The 15,064-nt window shown below is 45.6% G+C and overlaps 1 protein-coding gene across 2 annotated transcripts in view; it reads left to right on the top strand.

The window, feature by feature from the left end:
• The window catches only part of sptlc3 (serine palmitoyltransferase, long chain base subunit 3), a 96,101-nt gene extending 81,037 nt beyond the window's left edge, over positions 1 to 15,064 (top strand). For both annotated transcript variants that reach the window (XM_052495755.1, XM_052495745.1), the window contains 3 exons: positions 11,073 to 11,208; positions 13,552 to 13,681; positions 14,006 to 15,064. In XM_052495755.1, coding sequence (XP_052351715.1) covers positions 11,073 to 11,208; positions 13,552 to 13,681; positions 14,006 to 14,128 — 389 coding nt within the window. In that variant the 3' untranslated portion in view covers positions 14,129 to 15,064. The remainder of the gene's footprint in view (positions 1 to 11,072; positions 11,209 to 13,551; positions 13,682 to 14,005) is intronic.

The following is a 15,064-nucleotide window of genomic DNA, read 5'->3' as shown; positions in this document are numbered from 1 at the left end:
GTTCCTAGACCAGTTAACCCACTGTTCCTAGACCAGTTAACTCACTGTTCCTAGACCAGTTAACTCACTGTTCCTAGACCAGTTAACTCACTGTTCCTAGACCAGTTAACTCACTGTTCCTAGACCAGTTAACCCACTGTTCCTAGACCAGTTAACCCACTGTTCCTAGACCAGTTAACCCACTGTTCCTAGACCAGTTAACCCACTGTTCCTAGACCAGTTAACCCACTGTTCCTAGACCAGTTAACCCACTGTTCCTAGACCAGTTAACCCACTGTTCCTAGACCAGTTAACCCACTGTTCCTAGACCAGTTAACCCACTGTTCCTAGGCCAGTTAACCCACTGTTCCTAGGCCAGTTAACCCACTGTTCCTAGGCCAGTTAACCCACTGTTCCTAGACCAGTTAACCCACTGTTCCTAGACCAGATAACCCCCTGTTCCTAGACCAGATAACCCCTGTTCCTAGACCAGTTAACCCACTGTTCCTAGACCAGTTAACCCACTGTTCCTAGACCAGTTAACCCACTGTTCCTAGACCAGTTAACCCACTGTTCCTAGGCCAGTTAACCCACTGTTCCTAGACCAGTTAACTCACTGTTCCTAGGCCGTCATTGTAAATAAGAATCTGTTCTTAACTGACTTGCCTGGTTAAATAAAGGTTAAATAAAGGTTAAAAAAATATATAAATAACTTTATTATCTTGCTATACATTCAAATTCCTTCATTATGTCATAGCTTTCAATAATGATTATTTTGAGGAAAATGTTGCTTCTAACGTCGTTACTATGATATAATTGACTCAATAACGTTATGGGGGAAAATAATTATTGTATAAATATGGCAACTCCTCTCTAGCTGTGAACAAACATAAATTGGTGATTAAGTTTCCTTTTTTGGCGGGTTTCGAGTAGTCATTGGGCTACAGAATGTAGCTTGACCTGGCAACCCTGAGGCCAAGCTCTGAAAGGTAGAAAGTTTTTCGTGGTGTGTGTGTTGTAGATCTAAATAAAAGGTCAGAGTCAAGGCTTTACATTATTCACTGGTGACTAACCCTCTGTCCTCTGGCCCTGGAGGCCTCTGGGAGGTAGGAGGAGGGATGCTTGGTGTCTGACGTAGCCCAGGAAAACAGCTGTTCGTTGGGAAGGAAATAAGCTCTGGCCTGCCTGTCAGTTGTGTACACTTCCAACACACCAGGGAATGGTGAAGTCAGACATCTCCACACTAAAGGTTAAAGTTTACACAGCCTTGGGGTGAGAGGTCACGTTATGAATACAAAATACTGGAAGGGTATGCGAAATATGTCTTATCTCTCTCGCTCTGATTTAGAGGGGTTGGGTTAAATGCGGAAGACACATTTCAGTTGAGTGCAGTCAGTTGTACAAATGACTAGTTGTATCCCCCTCTCGCTCTCTCTCTCGTTCTCTGTGGTTTTCAATATGTCTTAAACAACAAGTCATAGAGGAAGGTGAACAGTCATGCACTTCCATGAAACCAGCACTTGCTTTTGCCAACATTATGTCAAGGATTTGTCTTATTTTATCAGGGGGGAGCAGTTGACGAAACAAGGCTTGTGTTTTCGGCAGGTTATTAAGTGTCTTCTGTCTTCTATCGTTGCTTTGAATAGCCAATCAGCTCTGAGGTAAATGCCCTACTGGTTGGTCCTAAAGTTGCCTGGCTCTCCCTTAGCTCTTACCTGGCTCTGGCTCTTACCTGGCTCTCCCTTAGCTCTTACCTGGCTCTGGCTCTTACCTGGCTCTCCCTTAGCTCTTACCTGGCTCTGGCTCTTACCTGGCTCTCCCTTAGCTCTTACCTGGCTCTCCCTTAGCTCTTACCTGGCTCTCCCTTAGCTCTTACCTGGCTCTGGCTCTTACCTGGCTCTGCCTTAGCTCTTACCTGGCTCTCCCTTAGCTCTTACCTGGCTCTGGCTCTTACCTGGCTCTCCCTTAGCTCTTACCTGGCTCTCCCTTAGCTCTTACCTGGCTCTCCCTTAGCTCTTACCTGGCTCTCCCTTAGCTCTTACCTGGCTCTGGCTCTTACCTGGCTCTGCCTTAGCTCTTACCTGGCTCTCCCTTAGCTCTTACCTGGCTCTGGCTCTTACCTGGCTCTCCCTTAGCTCTTACCTGGCTCTCCCTTAGCTCTTACCTGGCTCTCCCTTAGCTCTTACCTGGCTCTGGCTCTTACCTGGCTCTGCCTTAGCTCTTACCTGGCTCTCCCTTAGCTCTTACCTGGCTCTGGCTCTTACCTGGCTCTCCCTTAGCTCTTACCTGGCTCTCCCTTAGCTCTTACCTGGCTCTCCCTTAGCTCTTACCTGGCTCTCCCTTAGCTCTTACCTGGCTCTGGCTCTTACCTGGCTCTCCCTTAGCTCTTACCTGGCTCTCCCGTAGCTCTTACCTGGCTCTCCCTTAGCTCTTACCTGGCTCTGGCTCTTACCTGGCTCTCCCTTAGCTCCTACCTGGCTCTGGCTCTTACCTGGCTCTCTCTTAGCTCTTACCTGGCTCTCCCTTAGCTCCTACCTGGCTCTGGCTCTTACCTGGCTCTCCCTTAGCTCTTACCTGGCTCTCTCTTAGCTCTTACCTGGCTCTCCCTTAGCTCTTACCTGGCTCTCCCTTAGCTCTTACCTGGCTCTGGCTCTTACCTGGCTCTGCCTTAGCTCTTACCTGGCTCTGCCTTAGCTCTTACCTGGCTCTCCCTTAGCTCTTACCTGGCTCACCCTTAGCTTCTGGCTCCCCAGTCCTTCACATTATTAGTTCTCCCAGCGGGATTGGCCTGCTGCTATAGATTTGTCTGTGATCATCAATATTTTAAAGAGATGTGATACATTTAAGCTCTGTTTGTGTTTCACCTGTGGCTCAGCACCAGAGAGGCACATCCAGGGTCCATCACTGTTTTCTAGGAAATGCATTGTATCCTATTGGCCAGGGAGCTCAGGGACGTGTGCCAAATAGCACCCTATTCCCTACATATCCCTATAGCCTCTGGTCTAAAGTAGTGCACTATATAGGGAATAGGGTGCCATAGGGCTCTGGTCTAAAGTAGTGCACTATATAGGGAATAGGGTGCCATAGGGCTCTGGTCTAAAGTAGTGCACTATATAGGGAATAGGGTGCCATAGGGCTCTGGTCTAAAGTAGTGCACTATATAGGGAATAGGGTGCCATAGGGCTCTGGTCTAAAGTAGTGCACTATATAGGGAATAGGGTGCCATAGGGCTCTGGTCTAATGTAGTGCACTATATAGGGAATAGGGTGCCATAGGGCTCTGGTCTAAAGTAGTGCACTATATAGGGAACAGGGTTCCATAGGGCTCTGGTCTAAAGTAGTGCACTATATAGGGAATAGGGTTCCATAGGGCTCTGGTCTAAAGTAGTGCACTATATATAGGGAATAGGGTGCCATAGGGCTCTGGTTTAAAGTAGTACACTATATAGGGAACAGGGTGCCATAGGGCTCTGGTCTAAAGTAGTGCACTATATAGGGAACAGGGTTCCATAGGGCTCTGGTCTAAAGTAGTGCACTATATATATAGGGAATAGGGTGCCATAGGGCTCTGGTCTAAAGTAGTGCACTATATATATAGGGAATAGGGTGCCATAGGGCTCTGGTCTAAAGTAGTGCACTATATAGGGAATAGGGTGCCATAGGGCTCTGGTCTAAAGTAGTGCACTATATATATAGGGAATAGGGTGCCATAGGGCTCTGGTCTAAAGTAGTGCACTATATAGGGAATAGGGTGCCATAGGGCTCTGGTCTAAAGTAGTGCACTATATAGGAAACAGGGTTCCACAGGGCTCTGGTTTAAAGTAGTACACTATATAGGAAACAGGGTTCCACAGGGCTCTGGTCTAAAGTAGTGCACTATATAGGGAACAGGGTTCCACAGGGCTCTGGTTTAAAGTAGTACACTATATAGGGAAGATGGCAAGGTGTAAGTGTGTAGTACACCTCCCTCCCTCCCTTCATCAGATGGACAACTCAGAACCAACTGGCTGCAGAAGCAGGATACAGAGAACTGGAGAGGAGGTTGTGGAGAAGTATTCATATGCTGTACAGTAATCATGTATTGAAGGAGAAAGTCCTTGATGGCTGACAGGAGGTTGGTAGGAACCAGATGGCTGGACAGAGAGAGAGAAATGGGGCGAGGGAGAGAGAGAGAGAGAGAGAGAGAGAAATGGGGCGAGGGGAGGGAGAGAGAGACAGAGAGAGAGAAATGGGGCGAGGGGAGGAGAGAGAGAGAGAGAGAGAGAGAGAGAGATAAATGGGGTGAGGGGAGAAAGAGAGAGAGACAGAGAGAGAGAAATGGGGGAGGGGAGGGAGAGAGAGACAGAGAGAGAGAAATGGGGCGAGGGGAGGGAGAGAGAGACAGAGAGAGAGAAATGGGGCGAGGGGAGGGAGAGAGAGACAGAGAAAGAGAAATGGGGCGAGGGGAGCGAGAGAGAGAGAGAGAGAAAATGGGGCGAGGGGAGGGAGAGAGAGACAGAGAGAGAAATGGGGCGAGGGGAGGGGAGAGAGAGAGAGAGAGAGAAATGGGGCGAGGGGAGGGAGAGAGAGACAGAGAGAGAGAGAGAGAGAGAAATGGGGCGAGGGGAGGGAGAGAGAGACAGAGAGAGAGAGAGAAATGGGGCGAGGGGAGGGAGAGAGAGAGATGGTAGGGAGAGGGGGGAGAGAGCTAGAGAGATGTGGAAATTAGGGAGAGACAGCAGCAGGGCTCTTCAGTAATCACCGGCTATGAAGCCTGGAAGTCCAGGGTGGAATGGCCCAGACAGAGGGTCTGGACTGAGGAACAGCAGGGTGGACACTCCAGGAGAGTTCCCACTATCACTACACTGTCACTACACTGTCACTACACTATCACTACACTATCACTACACTATAATATCACTACACTATCACTATACTATCACCACACTATACTATCACTACACTATACTATCACTACACTATCATTACACTATCACCACACTATACTATCACTACACTACACTATCACTACACTATCACTACACTATAATATCACTACACTATCACTACACTGTCACTATACTATCACTACACTATAATATCACTACACTATCACTATACTATCACCACACTATACTATCACTACACTATACTATCACTACACTATCATTACACTATCACCACACTATACTATCACTACACTACACTATCACTACACTATCACTACACTATAATATCACTACACTATCACTATACTATCACCACACTATCACTACACTATCACTACACTGTCACTACACTATCACTATCACTACACTGTCACTACACTATCACTACACTATACTATCACCACACTGTCACCACACTGTCACTACACTATCACTACACTATCACTATACTATCACTACACTGTCACTACACTGTCACTATACTATCACTATACTATCACTACACTGTCGCCACACTGTCGCCACACTGTCGCCACACTATCACTACACTATCACTATACTATACTATCACTACACTATCACTACACTACACTATCACTACACTGTCACTACACTGTCACTACACTATCACTACACTGTCACTACACTGTCACTACACTGTCGCCACACTGTCACTATACTATCACTACACTGCCGCCACACTATCACTACACTATCACTATACTATACTATCACTACACTATCACTACACTATCACTACACTGTCACTACACTACACTATCACTACACTGTCACTACACTGTCACTACACTGTCACTACACTATCACTACACTATCACTACACTATCACTACACTGTCACTACAATGTCACTACACTGTCGCCACACTGTCACTATACTATCACTACACTGTCGCCACACTGTCACTACACTGTCACTACACTATCACTACACTATCACTATACTATCACTACACTGTCACTACACTATCACTACACTATCACTACACTATCACTACACTATCACTACACTATCACTATACTATCACTACACAATCACTATCACTATCACTACACTATCACTACACTATCACTATACTATCACTACACTATCACTATCACCACACTATCACTACACTATCACTATACTATCACTACACTACACTACACTGTCACTACACTGTCACTACACTGTCACTACACTATCACTACACTGTCACTACACTATCACTACACTGTCACTACACTATCACTACACTGTCGCCACACTGTCACTATACTATCACTACACTGTCGCCACACTGTCGCCACACTGTCACTACACTGTCACTACACTACACTACACTGTCACTACACTGTCACTACACTATCACTACACTGTCACTACACTATCACTACACTGTCACTACACTATCACTACACTGTCACTACACTGTCACTACACTGTCGCCACACTGTCACTATACTATCACTACACTGTCGCCACATTGTCGCCACACTGTCGCTACACTGTCACTACACTATCACTACACTATCACTACACTGTCACCACACTATCACTACACTATCACTACACTGTCACTACACTATCACTACACTATCACTACACTGTCACTACACTATCACTACACTGTCACTACACTGTCGCCACACTGTCACTATACTATCACTACACTGTCGCCACACTGTCGCCACACTGTCGCCACACTATCACTACACTATCACTACACTATCACTACACTATCACTATACTATACTATCACTACACTATCACCACACTATACTATCACTACCACTATCACTACACTATCACTACACTGTCACTACACTACACTATCACTACACTGTCACTACACTGTCACTACACTGTCACTACACTATCACTACACTATCACTACACTGTCACTACACTGTCACTACACTGTCGCCACACTATCACTACACTATCACCACACTATACTATCACTACACTATCACTACACTATCACTACACTGTCACTACACTACACTATCACTACACTGTCACTACACTGTCACTACACTGTCACTACACTATCACTACACTATCACTACACTGTCACTACACTGTCGCCACACTGTCACTACACTGTCACTACACTATCACTACACTATCACTACACTATCACTACACTACACTATCATTACACTATCACTATACTATCACTACACTATCACTACACTGTCACTATACTATCACTACACTGTCACTACACTATCACTACACTGTCACTACACTGTCGCCACACTGTCACTATACTATCACTACACTATCACTACACTATACTATCACCACACTGTCACCACACTGTCACTACACTATCACTACACTATCACTATACTATCACTACACTGTCACTACACTGTCACTATACTATCACTATACTATCACTACACTGTCGCCACACTGTCGCCACACTGTCGCCACACTATCACTACACTATCACTATACTATACTATCACTACACTATCACTACACTACACTATCACTACACTGTCACTACACTGTCACTACACTATCACTACACTGTCACTACACTGTCACTACACTGTCGCCACACTGTCACTATACTATCACTACACTGCCGCCACACTATCACTACACTATCACTATACTATACTATCACTACACTATCACTACACTATCACTACACTGTCACTACACTACACTATCACTACACTGTCACTACACTGTCACTACACTGTCACTACACTATCACTACACTATCACTACACTATCACTACACTGTCACTACAATGTCACTACACTGTCGCCACACTGTCACTATACTATCACTACACTGTCGCCACACTGTCACTACACTGTCACTACACTATCACTACACTATCACTATACTATCACTACACTGTCACTACACTATCACTACACTATCACTACACTATCACTACACTATCACTACACTATCACTACACAATCACTATCACTATCACTACACTATCACTACACTATCACTATACTATCACTACACAATCACTATCACTATCACTACACTATCACTACACTATCACTATACTATCACTACACTATCACTATCACCACACTATCACTACACTATCACTATACTATCACTACACTACACTACACTGTCACTACACTGTCACTACACTATCACTACACTGTCACTACACTATCACTACACTGTCACTACACTATCACTACACTGTCACTACACTGTCACTACACTGTCGCCACACTGTCACTATACTATCACTACACTGTCGCCACACTGTCGCCACACTGTCACTACACTGTCACTACACTACACTACACTGTCACTACACTGTCACTACACTATCACTACACTGTCACTACACTATCACTACACTGTCACTACACTATCACTACACTGTCACTACACTGTCACTACACTGTCGCCACACTGTCACTATACTATCACTACACTGTCGCCACATTGTCGCCACACTGTCGCTACACTGTCACTACACTATCACTACACTATCACTACACTGTCACCACACTATCACTACACTATCACTACACTGTCACTACACTATCACTACACTATCACTACACTGTCACTACACTATCACTACACTGTCACTACACTGTCGCCACACTGTCACTATACTATCACTACACTGTCGCCACACTGTCGCCACACTGTCGCCACACTATCACTACACTATCACTACACTATCACTACACTATCACTATACTATACTATCACTACACTATCACCACACTATACTATCACTACCACTATCACTACACTATCACTACACTGTCACTACACTACACTATCACTACACTGTCACTACACTGTCACTACACTGTCACTACACTATCACTACACTATCACTACACTGTCACTACACTGTCACTACACTGTCGCCACACTATCACTACACTATCACCACACTATACTATCACTACACTATCACTACACTATCACTACACTGTCACTACACTACACTATCACTACACTGTCACTACACTGTCACTACACTGTCACTACACTATCACTACACTATCACTACACTGTCACTACACTGTCGCCACACTGTCACTACACTGTCACTACACTATCACTACACTATCACTACACTATCACTACACTACACTATCATTACACTATCACTATACTATCACTACACTATCACTACACTGTCACTATACTATCACTACACTGTCACTACACTATCACTACACTGTCACTACACTGTCGCCACACTGTCACTATACTATCACTACACTATCACTACACTACACTATCACTACACTATCACTATACTATCACTACACTATCACTACACTATCACTACACTATCACTACACTCTCACTACACTGTCACTATACTATCACTACACTATCACTATACTATCACTACACTATCACCACACTATCACGACACTATCACTATACTATCACTACACTATCACTATACTATCGCTACACTATCGCTACACTATCACTACACTATCACTACACTACACTATCACTATACTATCGCTACACTATCACTATAGTCATATCACTGATCCAGGGTTGCTGCACTGGGGATTATTCTGGATGCTAGATAACTGTCACGGTGTTCGTAATAATGGTCGGACCAAGACGCAGCGCGATATGAGTTCCACATACTTTATTATTAGTGAAACTTAACAAAACAATAAACGAACAGACCGTGACTCCTGAGGTGCAATGTGCACTAACTCCAAACATAAACAATATCCCAAAACCCACAGGTGGGAAAAATTATACTTAAATATGATCCCCAATTAGAGACAACGATAACCAGCTGCCTCTAATTGGGAACCAAATCACCAACATAGAAAATCAAACCTAGAACCCCACATGGAAAATATAAACTAGAACAGCCCCCCAATCATGCCCTGACCTACTCTACCATAGCAAATCAAACCTAGAACCCCACATAGAAAATATAAACTAGAACAGCCCCCCAGTCATGCCCTGACCTACTCTACCATAGAAAATAAAAGCTTTCCATGGTCAGGATGTGACCCCATATTAACTCTCGCCAGGGTTAGACCCCATCACCACTAGCCCTAACCCCATATTAACTCTCTCCAGGGTTAGACCCCATCACCACTAGCCCTAACCCCATATTAACTCTCTCCAGGGTTAGACCCCATCACCACTAGCCCTAACCCCATATTAACTCTCTCCAGGGTTAGACCCCATCACCACTAGCCCTAACCCCATATTAACTCTCTCCAGGGTTAGACCCCATCACCACTAGCCCTAACCCCATATTAACTCTCTCCAGGGTTAGACCCCATCACCACTAGCCCTAACCCCATATTAACTCTCTCCAGGGTTAGACCCCATCACCACTAGCCCTAACCCCATATTAACTCTCTCCAGTGTTAGACCCATCACCACTAGCCCAAACCCCATATTAACTCTCTCCAGGGTTAGACCCCATCACCACTAGCCCTAACCCCATATTAACTCTCTCCAGGGTTAGACCCCATCACCACTAGCCCTAACCTCATATTAACTCTCTCCAGGGTTAGACCCCATCACCACTAGCCCTAACCCCATATTAACTCTCTCCAGGGTTAGACCCCATCACCACTAGCCCTAACCCCATATTAACTCTCTCCAGGGTTAGACCCCATCACCACTAGCCCTAACCCCATATTAACTCTCTCCAGGGTTAGACCCGTCACCACTAGCCCTAACCCCATATTAACTCTCTCCAGGGTTAGACCCCATCACCACTAGCCCTAACCCCATATTAACTCTCTCCAGGGTTAGACCCCATCACCACTAGCCCTAACCCCATATTAACTCTCTCCAGGGTTAGACCCCATCACCACTAGCCCTAACCCCATATTAACTCTCTCCAGTGTTAGACCCCATCACCACTAGCCCTAACCCCATATTAAATCTCTCCAGGGTTAGACCCCTCACCACTAGCCCTAACCCCATATTAACTCTCTCCAGGGTTAGACCCCATCACCACTAGCCCTAACCCCATATTAACTCTCTCCAGGGTTAGACCCCATCACCACTAGCCCTAACCCCATATTAACTCTCTCCAGGGTTAGACCCCATCACCACTAGCCCTAACCCCATATTAACTCTCTCCAGGGTTAGACCCCATCACCACTAGCCCTAATATTAACTCTGTCTCTGTAGGTCAGGCCAGGGTACACCAGCTGGCAGAGAACACACGCTACTTCAGGTCTCGTCTTCAAGAGATGGGCTTCATCATCTATGGTAACGATGATTCTCCTGTGGTCCCAATTCTGCTCTACATGCCAGGAAAAGTTGTGTAAGTTCCTTTCATTTGGTTTATTCGACAGGGACAATGCACTGCTTTCTAACCCCTCTGTTCTACATGCCAGGAAAAGTTGTGTAAGTTCCTTTCATTTGGTTTATTCGACAGGGACAATGCACTGCTTTCTAACCCCTCTGTTCTACATGCTGGGAAAGTGATATAAGTATCAGAGCGTACCTTTCATACATTTGTATATTTTATTGTGGAATGGAATGAAAGGAGAGGTTAGATTGTGGTCCTTTTGTAGCTCACAGTTGGTTGAACGTGGTGCGTGTAACATTCATGCACCTCATGGGTGTAAATCGCTTTGGATAAAAGTCTGCTCGATGGTATATTAGATTAGGAATATAACCCTTGCCACTAGGGGGCGTATGTAGTCTACCACCACCATCAGACCCAGACAAAATAAAATAACTCATTGAGGAAATCTGCTTTCACTTTGTGTTTGTCTACCTCATCTTGCCTTCTGGGGACATACACAGTACAGTATAGCTGCAGATATGGTAGAATTGGTTAGTTCCAGAGGCCACAACAATGTCTGAATGTATTTACTACAGGTCAGCTATTGGCCATGATCTTTTCAGTCAGTGAATCAGACAGTGAATCAGTCAGTGAATCAGACAGTGAATCAGTCAGTGAATCGGTCAGTGAATCGGTCAGTGAATCGGTCAGTGAATCGGTCAGTGAATCGGTCAGTGAATCAGACAGTGAATCAGTCAGTGAATCAGACAGTGAATCAGTCAGTGAATCGGTCAGTGAATTGGTCAGTGAATCAGTCAGTGAATCAGTTAGTGAATCAGACAGTGAATCAGTCAGTGAATCGGTCAGTGAATCGGTCAGTGAATCGGTCAGTGAATCAGTCAGTGAATCAGTCAGTGAATCAGACAGTGAATCAGTCAGTGAATCAGACAGTGAATCAGTCAGTGAATCGGTCAGTGAATCGGTCAGTGAATCAGTCAGTGAATCATATCAAATGTAGCAGGCGAGGATCGTATTCACACAGGACAGACACTTTCAGATGCGTCCCAAAGATAACAGACTTCTGGCAGGATAACAACGAACCCTGTTGAGCAGCTGGAGGACCGTATACTGGGCTTCCTTCTACTATGATGTCATCACTGGTCGACTGCTGTCCTAGTTTCTGGTGGAAAACTAGGTTAATTGTCAGGGAGCCAATGTCCATCTTTACCATTCCACTCAGTGGCACCAAGGACAAATAGAACATTTGCTGATCAAATGCTACCATGTGGTTTGATCATGTGAGCGAGTAGTAAACAAGGTCATACGTTCAGGGTCAAACTGTATGTTCAGGGTCATACTGTATGTTCAGGGTCATACTGTATGTTCAGGGTCAAACTGTACGTTCAGGGTCAAACTGTATGTTCAGGGTCATACTGTATGTTCAGGGTCATACTGTATGTTCAGGGTCATACTGTATGTTCAGGGTCATAGTGTATGTTCAGGGTCATACTGTATGTTCAGGGTCATACTGTATGTTCAGGGTCATGGTGTATGTTCAGGGTCATACTGTATGTTCAGGGTCATACTGTATGTTCAGGGTCATGGTGTATGTTCAGGGTCATACTGTATGTTCAGGGTCATACTGTATGTTCAGGGTCATACTGTATGTTCAGGGTCAAACTGTACGTTCAGGGTCATACTGTATGTTCAGGGTCAAACTGTATGTTCAGGGTCATGGTGTATGTTCAGGGTCATACTGTATGTTCAGGGTCATACTGTATGTTCAGGGTCATACTGTATGTTCAGGGTCAAACTGTACGTTCAGGGTCATACTGTATGTTCAGGGTCATACTGTATGTTCAGGGTCATACTGTATGTTCAGGGTCATACTGTATGTTCAGGGTCATGGTGTATGTTCAGGGTCATACTGTATGTTCAGGGTCAAACTGTATGTTCAGGGTCACACTACGTTCAGGGTCACACTACGTCCAGGGTCACACTACGTCCAGGGTCACACTACGTTCAGGGTCACACTACGTCCAGGGTCACACTACGTCCAGGGTCACACTACGTCCAGGGTCACACTACGTCCAGGGTCACACTACGTTCAGGGTCACACTACGTCCAGGGTCACACTACGTCCAGGGTCACACTACGTCCAGGGTCACACTACCTCCAGGGTCACACTACGTCCAGGGTCACACTACGTCCAGGGTCACACTACCTCCAGGGTCACACTACGTCCAGGGTCACACTACGTTCAGGGTCACACTGTAAGGTGGTTCTGTTTAACACATTCAGTTGTGTATTTCATGGTGGTCCAGGCACGCCTTGTCTTTCACAATGCCTTCCTGTGACTGTGTTCTGCCTCTGTAGGGCTTTCTCTCGCGCCATGCTGAAGAGGAAGATAGGAGTGGTGGTGGTGGGATTCCCTGCTACGCCCATCACAGAGGCACGGGCACGCTTCTGTCTGTCTGCGGCACACACCAAGGCCATGCTCGACCAGGTGAGTACACACGCAAACACACACAGGGACACAAACACACACACACATAGAGACATATCCCCCCTCTTTCCCTCTCTCCCTCTCTCTCAATTCATTTCAATGTCTCTCTCTCTCTCTCTCTCTCTCTCTCTCTCTCTCTCTCTCCCTCTCTCTCTCCCCCTCTCCCTCTCTCTTTCTCTCTCTTTCTCTCTCTCTCTCTCCCCCTCTCCCTCTCTCGCGCTCTCTCTCTCTCTCTCAATTAATTTGAATTTCTCTCTCTCTCCCTCTCTCCTTCTTTCTCTCTTTCTTTCTCTCTCTCTAACAGTATATTTTCCTCCTCCCCAGGTGTTGTTTGATCTGAACGAGTTAGGAGATGATTTGTGTCTGAAGTTCTCCCGGAGGAAATATTCTCCTCGTCCACAACAACACAACAACAACGACGACACAGACTTTGAGCTGGACAGTTAGCCAATAGACTGATAGGATAACCCCTGATCTCTGACCTCCCACCTCTGACCTCTGACCTCTGCACTGAGAGACTGTAACGGTGGTTCCATGCTGACAGGGAATGGCCATACGTCTCAATAATTTGTCCTTTATCTCGAAGTGTGCACTTGTGCTCTCCTCTCCACCCACACATGTTATAAACATTGGATTGGGTGTAAGCCTGGGTTAAACAGTGTCTAGTACCATTTGTCTTGTACCAGATCATAATGGGATGTGAACCGGTCGTACATGGTTAAATTTTGGGAACAGCAGGTGCCTTCCGTGCCAGTCCAATACACCGAGAGAGTGGGGTCTCATCCCTGCCAGTCCAATACACCGAGAGAGTGGGGTCTCATCCCTGCCAGTCCAATACACTGAGAGAGTGGGGTCTCATCCCTGCCAGTCCAATACACAGAGAGAGTGGGGTCTCATCCCTGCCAGTCCAATACACCGAGAGAGTGGGGTCTCATCCCTGCCAGTCCAATACACAGAGAGAGTGGGGTCTCATCCCTGCCAGTCCAATACACAGAGAGAGTGGGGTCTCATCCCTGCCAGTCCAATACACAGAGAGAGTGGGGTCTCATCCCTGCCAGTCCAATACACAGAGAGAGTGGGGTCTCATCCCTGCCAGTCCAATACACCGAGAGAGTGGGGTCTCATCCCTGCCAGTCCAATCCACAGAGAGAGTGGGGTCTCATCTCATCATATACAACCAAAAGGAATGTCCAGTGCCCGAGGTGCTGCTGCTCTGTTCTGTATATAATAGTGTGTTTATATTAGAATGTAAATGAAGAGATCATATAATTCGGATCATTCGATCAACCAATCATTATACAAGGCAACCAATCGTTTGTAAATAAGATTGTGTTCTTATTTGACTGGCCTGATTAATAAATAAATGTCAAATGAATGAATTGA

This window comes from Oncorhynchus keta, chromosome 3 (genome assembly GCF_023373465.1).
Source record: "Oncorhynchus keta strain PuntledgeMale-10-30-2019 chromosome 3, Oket_V2, whole genome shotgun sequence".
Lineage (NCBI taxonomy): Eukaryota > Metazoa > Chordata > Actinopteri > Salmoniformes > Salmonidae > Oncorhynchus > Oncorhynchus keta.
The sequence above is the reverse complement of the archived record's forward strand: the minus strand, read 5'-3'. Positions and strand labels throughout refer to the sequence as shown.